Source organism: Centrocercus urophasianus, unplaced genomic scaffold (assembly GCF_019232065.1).
Source record: "Centrocercus urophasianus isolate 14NV4802_14NV808 unplaced genomic scaffold, USGS_Curo_1.0 seq_33, whole genome shotgun sequence".
NCBI lineage: Eukaryota > Metazoa > Chordata > Aves > Galliformes > Phasianidae > Centrocercus > Centrocercus urophasianus.
The window spans coordinates 6,374,078-6,388,589 of NW_024884900.1; the positions used below are offsets into that span (position 1 = coordinate 6,374,078).

General features: G+C 42.5%; 1 protein-coding gene across 2 annotated transcripts; it reads left to right on the top strand.

Annotated features, from left to right (window-relative positions):
- Positions 1 to 9,896: 9,896 nt before the first annotated feature.
- IFT22 (intraflagellar transport 22) lies at positions 9,897 to 13,412 on the top strand. 2 transcript variants are annotated; one of them, XR_006170753.1, is made up of 6 exons: positions 9,897 to 9,961; positions 10,227 to 10,306; positions 10,379 to 10,468; positions 11,198 to 11,400; positions 12,307 to 12,656; positions 12,990 to 13,412. XR_006170753.1 is itself a non-coding variant. In XM_042829911.1 (5 exons), exons 1-5 carry the CDS (start codon positions 9,923 to 9,925, stop codon positions 12,453 to 12,455), a joined length of 561 nt encoding a protein of 186 aa, XP_042685845.1. In that variant the 5' UTR covers positions 9,897 to 9,922; the 3' UTR covers positions 12,456 to 13,412. The 2 variants fall into 2 exon arrangements, 1 of the variants encoding a protein (XP_042685845.1); XM_042829911.1 differs by having other exon boundaries at positions 12,307 to 13,412.
- The last annotated feature ends 1,100 nt before the right edge of the window (positions 13,413 to 14,512 follow it).

The following is a 14,512-nucleotide window of genomic DNA, read 5'->3' on the forward strand; positions in this document are numbered from 1 at the left end:
ATTTTCTACATAGCCCTGCTGAGAATTTAACTTTTTGGTATTTATACATCATTGCTAATCCACATTTAACTTGGGATCCTTTATCTTTTTCTGCAGAACTGCTAACGTGACCTTTCCCCATCCTGTATCTGCTAGTTAAAATTATCCCTGCCAAAGCATAGTGCCCTGCAGTTGTTCTTAATTAATTTCACCTTTTTTTTTAATCGCATCATATCACCAATTTGTCAAGACCATTTGAAATTTTAATCCTGCCTTCCAGTGTTCTTGCATCCAGTCCCAGCTTTGCCTCATCTGCAGATTTAATAAACATTTTTCCCTTTGCCATCACTGAGATCACTAAAGAAAACACTGGAAGGTTGGTCTTTATGTCTGTATCCTCGAACTATGATCATTAGCTGTTCATTAAGTATTATTCAGACCCTGAGGACTGCCTGCTTCCTTGATGCTGCACAGGACATAAAGACTGATCTTACAAACTCTCCAAGCCACGGGCTATCTTGGAGTTCCACAGCAACACAAAGTACTTTATGATATGCAGTGAAAGAAGCTATCAGATGCCAGGCCACAATTTTCAACGGAGTCATTAGCAGTAAGAAATCTGTGTTCAGTGGTATCCATACATTTAGATAATTTGGAAATCCATCCTGAGTCATAGATTCCCTCAGAATATTAGAGAAATGGGGACTTTCATGACCAAAGAAGGTTTCAGTTTTGGACCATGGCCCTGAAATCCTATTGCTTCTCTCAGCCTCCCCGTGACCCAGGTTGCCCGACTCAATTTCCCCACCACTGATGGGAGTCTGAGTTCCTTCTCATGGTGTGCAGGTCATACAGGAGGGAATGGGCTCACCTCCTTCCTGACAAACAGAAAGGCAAATGAAAGAAGAAAATGTAACTAGAGAGAAGCACACTCTTCCCAGCTCCTGTACCCCACACAAGTTGTGCCCCAAATCCTGCTGCTGTGCCTGTGGAGCCAAGAAACAGAAGAATAGGGGGGCAAGTGGAATGCCTTTCCTCCGCAGATCAAATCCATCAGTATCTTCCAACCATATTTTTCCAGATTTTACTGTTTGGGCTTTTTTTTCTAGTCTCCTAGGAACTCTCCCTGTTGTCCACGACAATGAAGCCTAACCACAACAGTTTGCTTTTCTTAGCTGGCTTTCACAGCCCCCTAGAAGTTGGCTAAGGGCTTCTGGAAGTCTGTGGGCTGCCAGTCAGAAATGGTTGCACTGCAGCCATCTGTCCTTCAGGAGAGATTTAGGCTGGACGTTAGGAAATACTACTTTTCTGAAAGAGTGGTCAGGCACTGGAATGGGCTGCCAAGGAGCTGGTGGAGTCACCAGCCCTGGAGGTGTTCAAGGAACGTTTGGATTTTGTGCTGAGGGACATGGTTTAGTGAGAGCTATTGGTGATGGGAGGGTGGTTGGACTGGATGATCCTGAAGGTCTTTTCCATCCTTGGTGATTCTGTGATTCTGTCTTCACACTGCACAATTCTTTCCAGTCAATGCTTTCCTGCACTCTTTGCCTCGATTGGACCTTACCTCCCAGGACGTAGGATCTTCTGTTTCCTCTGTGTTCAGGTGTTTTCCTGAGCTTGCCCTGGCATGGATTTCAGCATCTCCGCGTGTTGCTGGTTAACAGTCAACCACAATACAACTATCATAACCATATTTTCCTTCCAGATCCATCTTCACCTTATTCTGCTCTAAAGCTTCTGGCTTTGAGGGACCCCACCAAGAGCTGACATTACATATTTCCTGAAGCATTCATGTGAGCCTCTCCCTTCTCTGTCCTCTTCTTTTCTCAAGATCCTATTTTTCAAATTAAGTTTCCTTGTTTTCACAGATTTTGTCTGTTTCAGCGTGATTAAATCCCCTTCATTATTTTAAAATCACTGATTGAATCACAGAACTTTTTAAACAAAATAATACCAAAGCTCTTCAGTCTTGCTTTGTAACTCAGACCTGAAAGACACAGTATTATTCCCATTCTCCACGCTTTATCCCCTTAATCATATCTTTTTTAGGTAGAGCGAGCAGTACCGAAAAGAGCACTGTGAAGCAGAACTCACCAGTGTTTTATGTAGTAACACCTCTTTTGATATATACCCTGTTCTTACCATAATGCAACCCAACATCCTGTTCAGTGCTGGGGATCTTTTTTCTACAGCTGCGTGTTAGGCTGAGAGCTCTGGGGATTGTTTAAAGCGAACGTTCTCCAGATTTATCCATTTACCATTATGAACCTTTTGCTCCATTCATTCTGAGGTAAGTAAACCTCAGCACTGCTCAGTGGCATTGCTTTGCTCCTTAGCTGGCTCTCTTCCTAATCTCTCTTGAATCTGACAGATTTCTCATTGGAAGCGATAAAAATGCGACAGAGGTGCTAAATATGAAAGAATCTCTGTGGGTACTGAAGGCTAAATTCACTGCAAGGCAGCTGGATCCAGGTATTGCTCAGCTCTGCACATATACACTAATGCTAGTTTTGGTGTTCAGGCTGGACTGTTGTCTCTAATGGACACTGCATCTTGGTATTGACCTGCTATTCAGAAACCACCCTCCTCCACTGGGTGGTTCTGTCAAACAAGCTTTAGCCTGAGCACCTTACGGAGCAGACTGCACGCAGCTTTCCCTCCCTTCCTCACTCACTTCCATTTCTAGACAATCTAAAATGGAACTTTTAAACTGTACTCCTCAACCATTCATCTCCTTTCACAAACCGCTTTTTCACCACAGCTCTTCATCTCCCTGTTTTGTCTTCTAAGAGAGATCAAGCTCTCTGCAGATGCAAACCAAACCCCTAATTAATCCCCTGGGTTTACACAGGTCTATCACCCCTCACACCATCAGGTCCTACACAGGATGGATACATGGGCTGTAGGGGATTTGATTCAGATCCCTGACCTGCAAGGGCTATTTGGGCAATCTCTCAGTGCCATTCTTTACAACAAAGGGTTTGGTACTTTTTTCCCATTTTGTGGGTACTTAAGGATGATAGGAATGGATTAAAAAATTACATGGTATAAATAGTAGGAATAATGAAATGAGAAGAAAAAGAAGAACGAAGGCGAGACATAATCTAAAGTGATAAATTGTTCTTTTCTTGGCAGAAAGAAAATGATGAAGTCCGTAAAATGGCACAAAATATTTAAGCTGACTGTTGCCCAAAAAAAAGAAATAAAATCTTTTGACCAGACTAAGGAGATTTTTGGTATGCAATGAAGTGGTAGGACAGGACTATCAGCCTCACTGTGTGCCTGGAAAGAAGTGACTCAGAGTAAATATTTTTTGGCTCAATTCACATCTTGAATGTTTAACTCTAAGATTGTTGTGAAAAAGCCAGTGCAGTGCCCCAGCTGTAGGGCAATGCGCTATTTTGCATTGAAAACAGGTGTGCAGCTGGCTGGCTTTCGAGCAGAGCACGGGAGATTTGTCCCAGATTTTCCATACATGATCTCTAGGTAATACTTGCCCTTTTTTAGAAGTTTCAAGAAAATTAGATAATTATTTTCCATGTTCGGAGGCTTCCCTGAGCTGACTGACAGTGTGTTCGAAGAGCTGAGCTGTAGGTTGGCTGGAAAGGAGCCTGGCCTGCGTACAGGGGAGTTGAGTGGACTTTGGAAAAAGCAGTGCTGAAGTTCTGGAACATCTGTGAGAACAACCAGAGCTTGCAGCACATACCAAGGCACACTGCTGTCACCCTGGTGATCTGCTGAGGTGCCGCCTCTGGCTGGGGAAGAAGAGAGCAACCAGTCTTGATAACCCAGCCATCCATTTCCTTAATATTGGAGCTGTGTTATTGAAAGAACTACATTAACTGGAACCCTCCACTGTGTTTATTCATTGCAAATGGCTTTGAGATACAGTTTCTTTGAAAGATCCGGTATAATCAATCTCCATTGTTCTGTATATATTTGCAGAAGATATCAGCTTTGTTAAAATATGGCACGCTATTAATAGCAGTAAATACACAGCGTTAAGCCTTAAAATGAAATGCAATTAAATAAGAAATATGAACCTACGGAGGTTAAGTGCAGTCTACCAGTGACATTTACATTTGATTTGAATTAAAAAACACACACACAGAGAAATGAAGGGCCTCCATATATACTTGGATAACAGGAAATCCCCTGGATGTAAAAAGAGTGAATTTAAGAATGGAGAATATAAAGGTCGAGTTCAAATTAAAGATTTTATGACTGAGTAGTCCATTAAATCTTTGAACACTTACAGTAAAGTGTCTGGAATGCTTCCAGTCCAATTCTTTATACTCTCACAAGTGACAGATTATACTTCTGAACTTATACAGCAAAAGAAAGAAAGAGTGATTGTATTAATCCATCTAACTCTGGAGCTTGCTAATTAAGATGAAAACTATAAAAATCTGTTCTTAGGTGAAGCCCAGTATTTTTACAACCCAGCTCAAGACAACATCGCTACCCAAGCCAAAAAAAGAATATTTAAGTTTTCAAATTATTGAAGAACAATAAAATAATGAACTACTTAATACTACACGATCAATAATCTCTACTAAATAGGAACACTTTGATAGCACTCAGTATTTATCTTTCTACGCTTCCAAAACATTCCCCTCAGTGTTCAAAATACACAGTACAACGTGCTTCTCCTAGCTCCACTCCTACCTGCAGGAAAGCAGAGATCTTCATTTGTAGCACCACCACACTGGCAGGCCATGATCGTATCAGAGTGCCAGTCTTACATGAGTATTTATAATCGTAAATATTAGGGAGGACCTTTCAAATGAAGAGCTTGCAAGTGAGCCGAGCATAGGAAACTGATATACTTACTATCTTTCCCAGGTTTCAAAGGGAATTGAGGCACGATTATCAAGACTACAGGCTTTTTATGACGATTAAGCATTCATCACTGCACTAAGCAAAGCTGCAAGGACTGGGGAGATCTTGTTCCAAACTCCTCAAAATATACTAATTGCTGGTATAAATTCGTTGTCCCTACTGGCAAGCTGCCAAGGGTTAATTGAGTCTGCAATGAAAACGAATGTGAGACGTTGGAAAAGACAGCTGATTTGACCCAGGATGTTAACAGAAACATAATGCCTGGAAGGACTGCGGGGTTAAGAAACTCCTGGCTTTGGCCATCATCTCCAAAGCAACACATAAGTCAAGCAGAGAAAAAAAATGAGAGAAAACAAAACCTTCCTGTCAGTAGGATGTCCTCTCATTTAGGACCACAAGGCAGCCCCTCCGAGGCAATACGTGCTTTTTTGGCTTGCTTTCTATGACAGCATTAAGGATCTGTCCTTGGGTGAATAAATAGATCAGACTCTTAATAAATGCAGGCTTTTTCCGGACCAACAGGGGTGGCAAACATCTGTCAATGAGAAACAAAATTTACTTTGAAATTTTGTATTCAAAACAAAAAACATACGGGTCTAATAGAAGAGGTTGCACGAGCTCTTTTGAATCACAGCTATCCCTTGTTTGTCTTGTTTTAGTTATCCAGTACTCTTTACCACCTATGAAACTGTTATTTTTACCACCCAGGCACCGAGGTTTTTTTTATGCAGTTCAATAAAGCTGCTATGCCCTCTTCTACCAGCACATCCCTACACATTATTCCTCATTCCTCACCACCAGGCAACGTTTCTCTTTCACCGCTCTCACCAACAGACATTAAAAATACCAAATTTAAGAGGACTGACTAATGGTGTAATTATATGCCTGCTTCAATGCAGCAAATATCTACAGTGGCTGAAAGAAACAGCCCCACTTTGTCCCACTTAGCCACATCCCCACAGGTCCTTGTTACCTTCTCTCTGCTAGCAACAGGTTATTGTGCAGCACAGTGAGCAGGAACAGAAGGTTGGTCCAAGTGAAAACTATTCTTTCTCTTCTTTTCAGAAGGGTCACACCAGTTTTCAGCTGAAAATGGTTCCCTGGTAATTGGGACAGGCCTAAATTGAAAGCTGGGGATGGGCATGGAGGCAGCGCTGCTACTTTGAGCAGGCAGTGATGCAAGTTTGTCCCAGAGGAAAAAGAATGTATCCACAGCACAAATTAAGAGCCCAGACTGTCATCAGGCAATGAAGATTCTCCTGAATAGATGCCTCTTCCAAAGGGTAATTCAGAATACCTAAGCCAGAAGCCTAAGATTAGACAGCACAAACATGACAAAACCATGATGGCTTTGTACTATAATTCCCACAGAGTTGAAGCTGTCTTTATGAATGCTTTAGCTGAAATACTTTTGCTTAATTTTTTTTTTTTTCCCCAAGGAAAAATTAAAGCTTTCCTCTGCTATGGGAGAGAAAACCCTCAGAAGGGCTTCCCTGCAAACGCAGTGAACATCTGTGGGTTCTTTCCTCTCAAACACTATTTTTCTAGGGGATCCCCGCTCTGATAAATTAGCAGTAGTTCGTGGCAAACAATCCTGCGCACCACATCTTTAGAAACAGTGCTGTTTGGAACAGACTGGTTTGGACTGCCTCAACTCAGGCAAGTTAACACCACGTTATCAACTGTACCAAGGTCACCAAGCTCTGTCGGGTGATCTGCTCGATCCTTCTTATACCAGAAAGAAAAAAAAAGAAAAAAAGAAAAACAAATATTGGATTCTATGTAGAAATCTGAGTGCTCCAAGCTGGAAGTAGTAGACCAGGCCACTCACGGCCCACCCACCTACAGATCAAGATGGACTGGAACAACCTTCTCCATGAGCCAGAAAAGCGATGGAGGCTGGGGGGTGGGAGGAAGAGTTTCATATTTCATCCACCACTTTTAATAGAAAACAGAACATGGTGAAGGGTTGAAAGGAAAATGGCAAATCCCTGGAGATGCTATGCTGGCCTCTCAAGTAAAAACTGTCAATCACACCACATCCCCTCCAACTCATACCTCTTGAAGGGAGGGAACAAAAGAAGACAATGGACTGGCACATTTAGCCACTAGGTGTTACTGTTGCTCCACAGACTGCGATCAGAGAAACTCAGAATAACAAAAACGACATCTATCAGAGGCATCATAGACAGTTTTAGCTAAAGATTTAAAACCATCAGAGCTAAATCATCTCTCCAGATTCGTGTGCTGCGAATCAGAAAATTGAGCATTGTGATGCATTGAGTTGGAGGGATCACGGAGGTGGAACGTTGCTTCTTGAGTTTTGTTAAAGCATCACTTCATAAATGGAGCGAGTCAAATTCATCCTTGGGCACAACCACTGGTTTTGACGAAAGTACATAGAGAGCTTTGGCCTCTAGGGTGTTGATAAGGTCATGTCCACTTGTCAGGAAAATATATTGGCTACTGAGTTTTCTGCATCCCTGCGTCTTCTGTGATGACAAACCTGGGTGCCAGAAAGAACTGCACAGCAATTTAGAGGCATTTTAACTAATGCCTAAGATCCTAAAGATCCTAATCTTCTTTGAAGAAGACTTTGAGACCACAGATAAATCCTATTAACGTAGTCCATGATGATCTGTTAGTACGATCAAAGCAGCTGGTTTTGCATGAGCTTCCAGAACAGATTTTCTGAGGAGAAAGACTGAAGTGAGCGCTCACACCCCCTTAGGAGCCACCTTTAAGTGAAACAGACTCTCGATAAAGAGCAGCAATCCTCTGCACCCCTTGTCAATGCACCTTAATGTCCTATTTCCACTTGGTCCTTTTTCCTAGCTCTACCAAAGCCTCGTCCAGAGAGCAGCCACACTTCATCAGCTCTTCTGCCTACCTCATCCTACCTGCTTAATCAACATCAGATAGATATTGCTTCCCCGAGCATCTTCGGAAGCAAGCTTGCAGCTCACAACAGTACTGATATTCTCCTTATTTAATAAATGTCTTCAGCACACACACACACAAAGTGTTTCTCCCTTTCAATTTCTGCATTCTATGCCTTGCTCCCCAACTGATCAGGATCAATAAATGGGATAGAGCGTGGGTCTCTGCATCTATTCGAAGGCTGTTTCTGCACATGCACACTGTCACACTATGCACAATAAACATGCAGAGCACTCATTCTCATGGTAAGTCTTGCCGTGTGGCTGTATTTCTGAAGAGGCATTCAGTATTTTCACACACAACTTGACACGACTGCTGTGTGGTTTGTTTCCCAAAGCTTGGAAATACAGAGCACTACACAAAGTACCAGTACTGAGCCACAAGCTTAGGAAAGATTTTTTTGGGCTGCTTTCTCAAGAAGAATTTTACATGCCACATTCAACAAAATATAACACAAACTCAAGATACTTGTTCTCCAAAAGACTGAATGATTTGCAAAAGCTTAAGAATTCTCTGAATGACAGGCACTACATTTTACTGCTGCTTCCAGTAAAACCTGTGGAGCCTCTTACCCGCAATTCAAGCAGCAAGCACCACGTGTCACGATAGAGCAATCAGTGCACCTGTGATTTCTCACAGACATTTCTAGAGCAAAGAATAATTTTACTGAAATATTATTAATAGCCTGCAATTGCTTTTGAAGGAAGAAGGAGGATCTTTCCACACAGAATCATCTGGAGATCATTTTTGCTTGCTATCAAAACGTTCTGGTGAAGAAACAGCTATCTCATAAATGCAAGGCTTACAGACCAGTACAGTCTGGAAGCAGTTCACTTACAGATGGAGTTTTCTCTTTCCTGCAGCCTAACAAAGAATTTTAAGTAAGCAAAACAAAATGGCCCTGCTGATTTGTACACACGTAGCCTCAGCAACCAACGTATCAGTAACCAACATAACCTGAACTCCTGAGGCAGCTGCTGATGGTAACAGCAACTGTATTTAACTTAGATGCTTTGAAAATGTCATCCTAAGCGGACAGGCAGCTTAATTTCCACTTTCTGATGTGACTTAAAGCCCTAAGGCACACGTGTAGATGGGAAAATCACAGCCATAGTCAGCTGTGCTCTCCTTACTCTTCAGTAGCTGATACAAACACGAGGATGCTATGTGATACTTCATCTAAAAATTAATCCCAACTGCTTTCTGGGCAGCTGCACAAGCAGCCAGCTTTACCCGTTCTCACTCTTAGTCCATTATTTCCTTCTACTTCGCTGTCCACAATCCCTTTATACACATTTTTCTCCATGTACTTGTGGATATGCCAGCTAATAGGAGAGATGTTGTCCTCATCGCTTCTCTCTGGATCACCCATCAGTTACTGGGTCTGAAAGGTGAGAAACACCACAGCAGCAAAAAGCATTAACAAACAAGCTGTGCCACGCATCGTGAATTCACCCTGACTCACACGTGTACCTTCACAAACCTAAAACATACGTGACAAACGAGCTCAGAGCCATTTCAGTGCGAGCAGAACAGTCCTGGCTCACATTTATTAGCAGAACCCGTAGTAAACATCTATGTTACGGGAACATTTAAAAGCCCTGCTTGAAAGCTCGTTTGTACCCGGGCACCAAACAGCCACGGAGCAGCACAGCTGCCTGCCAGATGGTGTGTTTTGTTGTATTTAGCTGCCACTCAAGGAATACTCCTGCTTACCCTAACAAACTTGCTGTGCTGTCCATGCACGGACAATCAGCCGTCAAAACAGCAGCAGAACCGCAGGCAGGGACCGCATCACCTCACGGAGCACAGGGACACCGCACCGCAGCACGCTGTGCCCGTTTCGCCGTGTTTGTGTCGGTTACCCTACTTCTCATGGAACCCCGCAGCCAGCCCCGTCCCACGGACACCACGGCGATCGCCCCTCAAGCCACAGCACATAACCACGGCGCGGCAGCCCCGAGCCGCCCGGGGCTCCCACAGCCATTCCGCACCGCCAAGCAGCGGGAACGCGGAACTGTCCGCAGCGTTCCGGGTGGCCCTACTTTATGTGCAGCCCTTCCACCACGTGACGGCGGCACAGCCAATCGCAGCGCACCTTCCATCCCCCCTCCCCGCCTCCGCCGCCGCCTCGTTGCTAGGCGACGGGCGGGCGGCCGCCATGTTGAAGGCGAAGGTGTTGCTGGTGGGACCCCGCGAGGTGAGGGAGCCTCGGGGCTGCACGTAACCCTTGGGCATCCTCCCCGGGGCTCGGGACTGCCCCTTGAGGGCCGCAGTTCCCAGGCGAGGCCTGGGAGGCACGGAGATGTGGAGGCTGCGGCCGTGCAGCTTGGGAGGGGAGGCGGGCAGGCCTGCGTGCCTTGAGGGAAGGCAGGGTGCTGGGAGCAGCCCCGTGTTCTCCTGTCTGTTGTGGCTTTGGAGTGTTGAATTCATACGGTTTTCTTTTATTTTCTCGTGTGTTCCAGTCTGGAAAATCCGTGTTGGCAAACTTCGTTTCAGAGAGCACAGAGGGGATTGGCAGTTATGTCCCAACACAAGGAGTGAGGTGAGAACAGCAGTGTGGATGCAAGCAACCCACAGGTCTGAGGTGGTGGATGACACCTGCTTGTGTTCACAGGATCCTGGAGTACGAGAAGCCAAACTTAAATGGGAACAACAAGGGAGCTGGGTGTCGATTTGAGCTGTGGGACTGCAGCGGTGATCAGAAGTAAGCTGGCATTGCTGTTACTTTGTCCAGGTTATTCAGTCTGTACTAATCTTGTTTACACAACGTTCTCATGGGTAAGACCTTGAAACCTGTGATCTTTTGGAGATGAGGAATATTACCACCTCTTCACTCCTGTGTAAATTTGTATTGCTTTCCGTTGTAGAGCATTTAATGCTGGGTAATCCTTTCCATGATCCCAGCTGACACCGTTAGTTTTGGCTACAGGCTGAGCATAACAATAAAATCTGTGGTTCTCAGAATGAAGTTAGAGGCAAAGCAGGGGCCCTGCCTTTTTCTGTTTCTGTTTCTGTGAATGGATTTCAAATAATGTATTTATATGATTGAGCCTTAATTTCCCAGGATTACAGAACTGGACAGATTAGTTTTTAGGAATAAGTAAGAAAGTATATTTGGAATATCATAGATTACTGCAAGATTACTAACATTATGTTCAAGAAAAAACTACTGAAATCATAAAGTCATAGGATTGTAAGAGTTGGAAGGGACATTTAAGGGCCATCTGGGCCAACACCCCTGCAGTGAACAGGGACACCTATAGTTCCATCAGGTGCTCAGAGCCCCATCCAGCCTGACCTTGAGTGTCTTCAGGGATGGAGCATCCACCAAGATACATTGCTGAGGAGGGGAGAAGAAAACTGAGAAGTTTGAGTGCATATTTCCATTTCCCTCCTCTCAGCCTTACCGTTTTCCATGCACCTCTTTTTCAAGGTTTGAAACATGCTGGCCAGCTCTTATGAAGGACTCTCACGGTGTAATAATAATCTTCAATCCTGAGCTGCCCAGTCACCTGAAAGAAATTGAAATGTGGTACTCCTGCTTTGTGCAGCAGCAGCCACTGCTCGACAGCCAGTGTCTCCTTGTTGCACATCACAAGCCAGGTAGTGCAGAGGACACAGAAAATCTGTCCTTAGGTAAGAATATAGAATATGTTGGTCAGAGTTTTCTTGTTGATTTCTTAATCTTTGAAATTGGCCATACCTTGTGGCTTTTATTTTTCACGAAAACCTAAGAATATTAGAATGCTTTGCAAAACAAAATTACTGAATTTCAAAAGTCACCTAAAAGGTAAACAATGTCCCTGTTTCCCAAAAGTGGAAATAAAGATTAGAAACATTTGAGTGACATCTCTAAGGCCATGCAGTGAGTGTGCAGCTGAGCCAGGCATTAAAACTGATGACTGCAACCAGAAATAATCATCACTAGCAGTTCATCTTATGCAGTTTTACCTTTTGCTTACTGACATTTTTGAAGCCCCTTAACCCTGAATTTTAGTCATCAGCAGACTAGGAGTCCTTTGTACTACAAGGTTAATGATCTTCCTCTTAAAATTATTATAGCTGTGTTATTACACGCAGCACAATTATTTGTGGCTGTTTTTACAAGTGAGAACATGCACTGCCTCTGGACAACCTATTCTGGTTTTCAAACAAGTACTTCTTATAAGCATTAATATATTAATGCATATTTAGCATAATAACACCGTTCTGTAATTTTAAAATAATGCAGAAATCTTATCAATTCAGTAGTAAAATGCAATTAGTACTGAATTATTCAGTTATGCCTCGTTGACTGTGAGACCAATACTTTAAGCCTTAATTATAACATTTGAGGAATTTAAACTAGCAGCAAGTTCTTCTTGTTTGTAGTGCCAACAAGCTATGCTGCATTTCTTTTTCACATTGTGTCATTTGGGGTATGAGACATCTGATACTTCTGAATTCCAACTGATGTCTTACCAAGATCTGTCCCATGACGTTGATCACGAGTGCTGCTTTTCTAAAGGCATATGCCTAATATTTTTTTTCTTACATTCAAAGCTTACCCATTGAACAAGCTGAAACTAATACATTCCAACTTAGAAGAAGATCCTGAAGATGTTCGGATGGAATTTATGAAATACTTCAGAAGCATTATCAACGTAATAAATGAGAACAGAGAGAAGGAAGAAATGTCAATTATTTCATAACATTAAAAGAAAGTAAAGGATTGGTTGAACTTTGTAAGCTGTGCTAGCAACATCCTTTGCAAGAAGAATTTGCCAGGCTATAAATGCTTCAAAGAAAATAATGCATGATTTGTAACTTAAGCAGAAGAGGCAAGTGCTAACATCAGATAAACTGTGGTGCCAAAGAGGTGGCTGCACACCCAAGAATTTGGGTACCTTTTGGTATGTTCCATTTTTCATTTGCTGTCAGATGTACAGGAAGATGTTGGTCAGTGTGTTAATGGGCACTAAAAGATAAAGATCTTGATTGTCTCCTCACTCAAGAATCCCTTTTTGTAAAGGTGCTAATAGAAAGCATGACAGAAGTTAAGCTTTGTGGAGTTCTGTTGAAGCATCATAAAGTGCTCATGTGAGCTGTGTTCCTGGAGGAGTTAGGCTTTTGGAAGTCAGTTGAAATCTGATGGGAGTGGAGATGTGAGCAGCAGTTGTTGGTGTGGACCAAACATGTGCACATGTTGTCATGTTTTAATATAACAAATTCTCCTTTCTGTCCAGCATCCGAAGAGAGCACATTTCACAGCTATTGCTCTGGCAAGTCAGAATTGCAGCCTCTCTCATGACAGCTTTTCCTCTGCTGCAACAAACTCATCCTCATTGGAGACAAGGTATGGGTTACTCTGAGAGAGAAGGAATCAAAATCTCAGTGCAGTGCAATTACTTTGGCCTATTCCTGGAGCTCCAATAAGCAGAAAAATAAGTGCTGCATTCTCCAGAGGAGGAAAAGCAGCTTCAAACTTGGATTACTGTTCCCTGTTGTACTGAAATAAGTGGTTTCATAGATGATTTACTTTCTGTTTTGTTTGGTTTGCATTCATCCCTGTTCTTAATGTGTTCTGCTGTGGAAGGCATTTTTTGTAATGTAATACTAAGGCAATAAAATTGTTTTTGTAATAAAATTGCATCCTTTTTGCCCTCAAAGGGAAAGTGAATTATGTTTTTGTGGATGTCTTATCAACTTCTTTAATTATTAGTGAGGAAAGCTGTGATAAATTTGTAGTACATTTCACACTAATTAGTTCCTACAAGAGGAGTTTGCAAGAACTTGCTATGGACCCATATAGCCAAAGAAATGATGAATGGAAACCAGAAGAATATATCTATACTGACTTCTTTCTTTTTTTAACCAGTGGAGAATTTAAAGTAGAGAGGACCTGGGAGGAGAAACTGCAGAAATCCTTCAGCAGCTTCCCATCTTATCCTGTTCTGCAGCTTGCTTTGTGAAGTGTTACATCAGTGGCTTATGAGAACCACATCTGACTCGCAGCACTAAATTTTGCAGATTGTTTCATTGCATGTTCCATGCCACACAGCTATATTTGAGCTGCAGCTGTTCTACAAGTATTATTGTTAAAACAGCCTTGTCCTCTAATATTGTATTTTAGTTAATATCCTTTGTAGAAAGTATATTTAAAAAAAAAAAAAGAACCACTTAATGTATTTTAGTTCAAGACAACAGAAGTGAGTGCTTCTTGGGTTTTTCAGTGATCTAGGTTCATCAGTCTGCTATTTTATTTTCAGAGTTCTTCCCTTCCTGAATAATTAGTTCTGTTCTTCTGCAAACATTCTCCATTTTCCAAGGTGGCAAGAAGAAATGTCTCCAAAATCTCTGTTATTTACACATCTTTCTTCTGGCTTTCTAGCAGCATAAGGAAACTTCAGTGAGCAGTCAGGGTGTGGAGCCCTGTCACAAACATATTAGCAGTAGCTTGTGCCTTTTCCCGGCTTCCTCAAAATGCCCAAAACTCCTTAAGGCAAATAAATAAGTAAATAAGCAGCATTCCCTTTTTTTGTGAATTCAGTCCACATCAGTAGTCTAACAATGATTGACAAGCAGCTCAAAATCAATGAACACGTAGGTAGAGCCTGAAAGCCTCTCTGTCCCAGTTGTACGCTGTACTTCCCCAGCTGGTTTTTGCTCATTACTAAGCTCTTTTTATTTAAAACAAAGGTATGTGAGGCAAAGCCTTAAAAGATCTTTTAAACAGTTTTAAAACTAACACAACAAAACATACTGAGCT

Bases quoted from the DNA above. Each gene is read 5' to 3' on its own strand.
- IFT22 (XM_042829911.1), top strand. From the start codon at position 9,923: ATGTTGAAGGCGAAGGTGTTGCTGGTGGGACCCCGCGAG. The intron at 9,962-10,226 runs GTGAGGGAGCCT...CGTGTGTTCCAG, and splicing joins TGCTGGTGGGACCCCGCGAG to TCTGGAAAATCCGTGTTGGC. The intron at 10,469-11,197 runs GTAAGCTGGCAT...CTCTTTTTCAAG, and splicing joins GACTGCAGCGGTGATCAGAA to GTTTGAAACATGCTGGCCAG.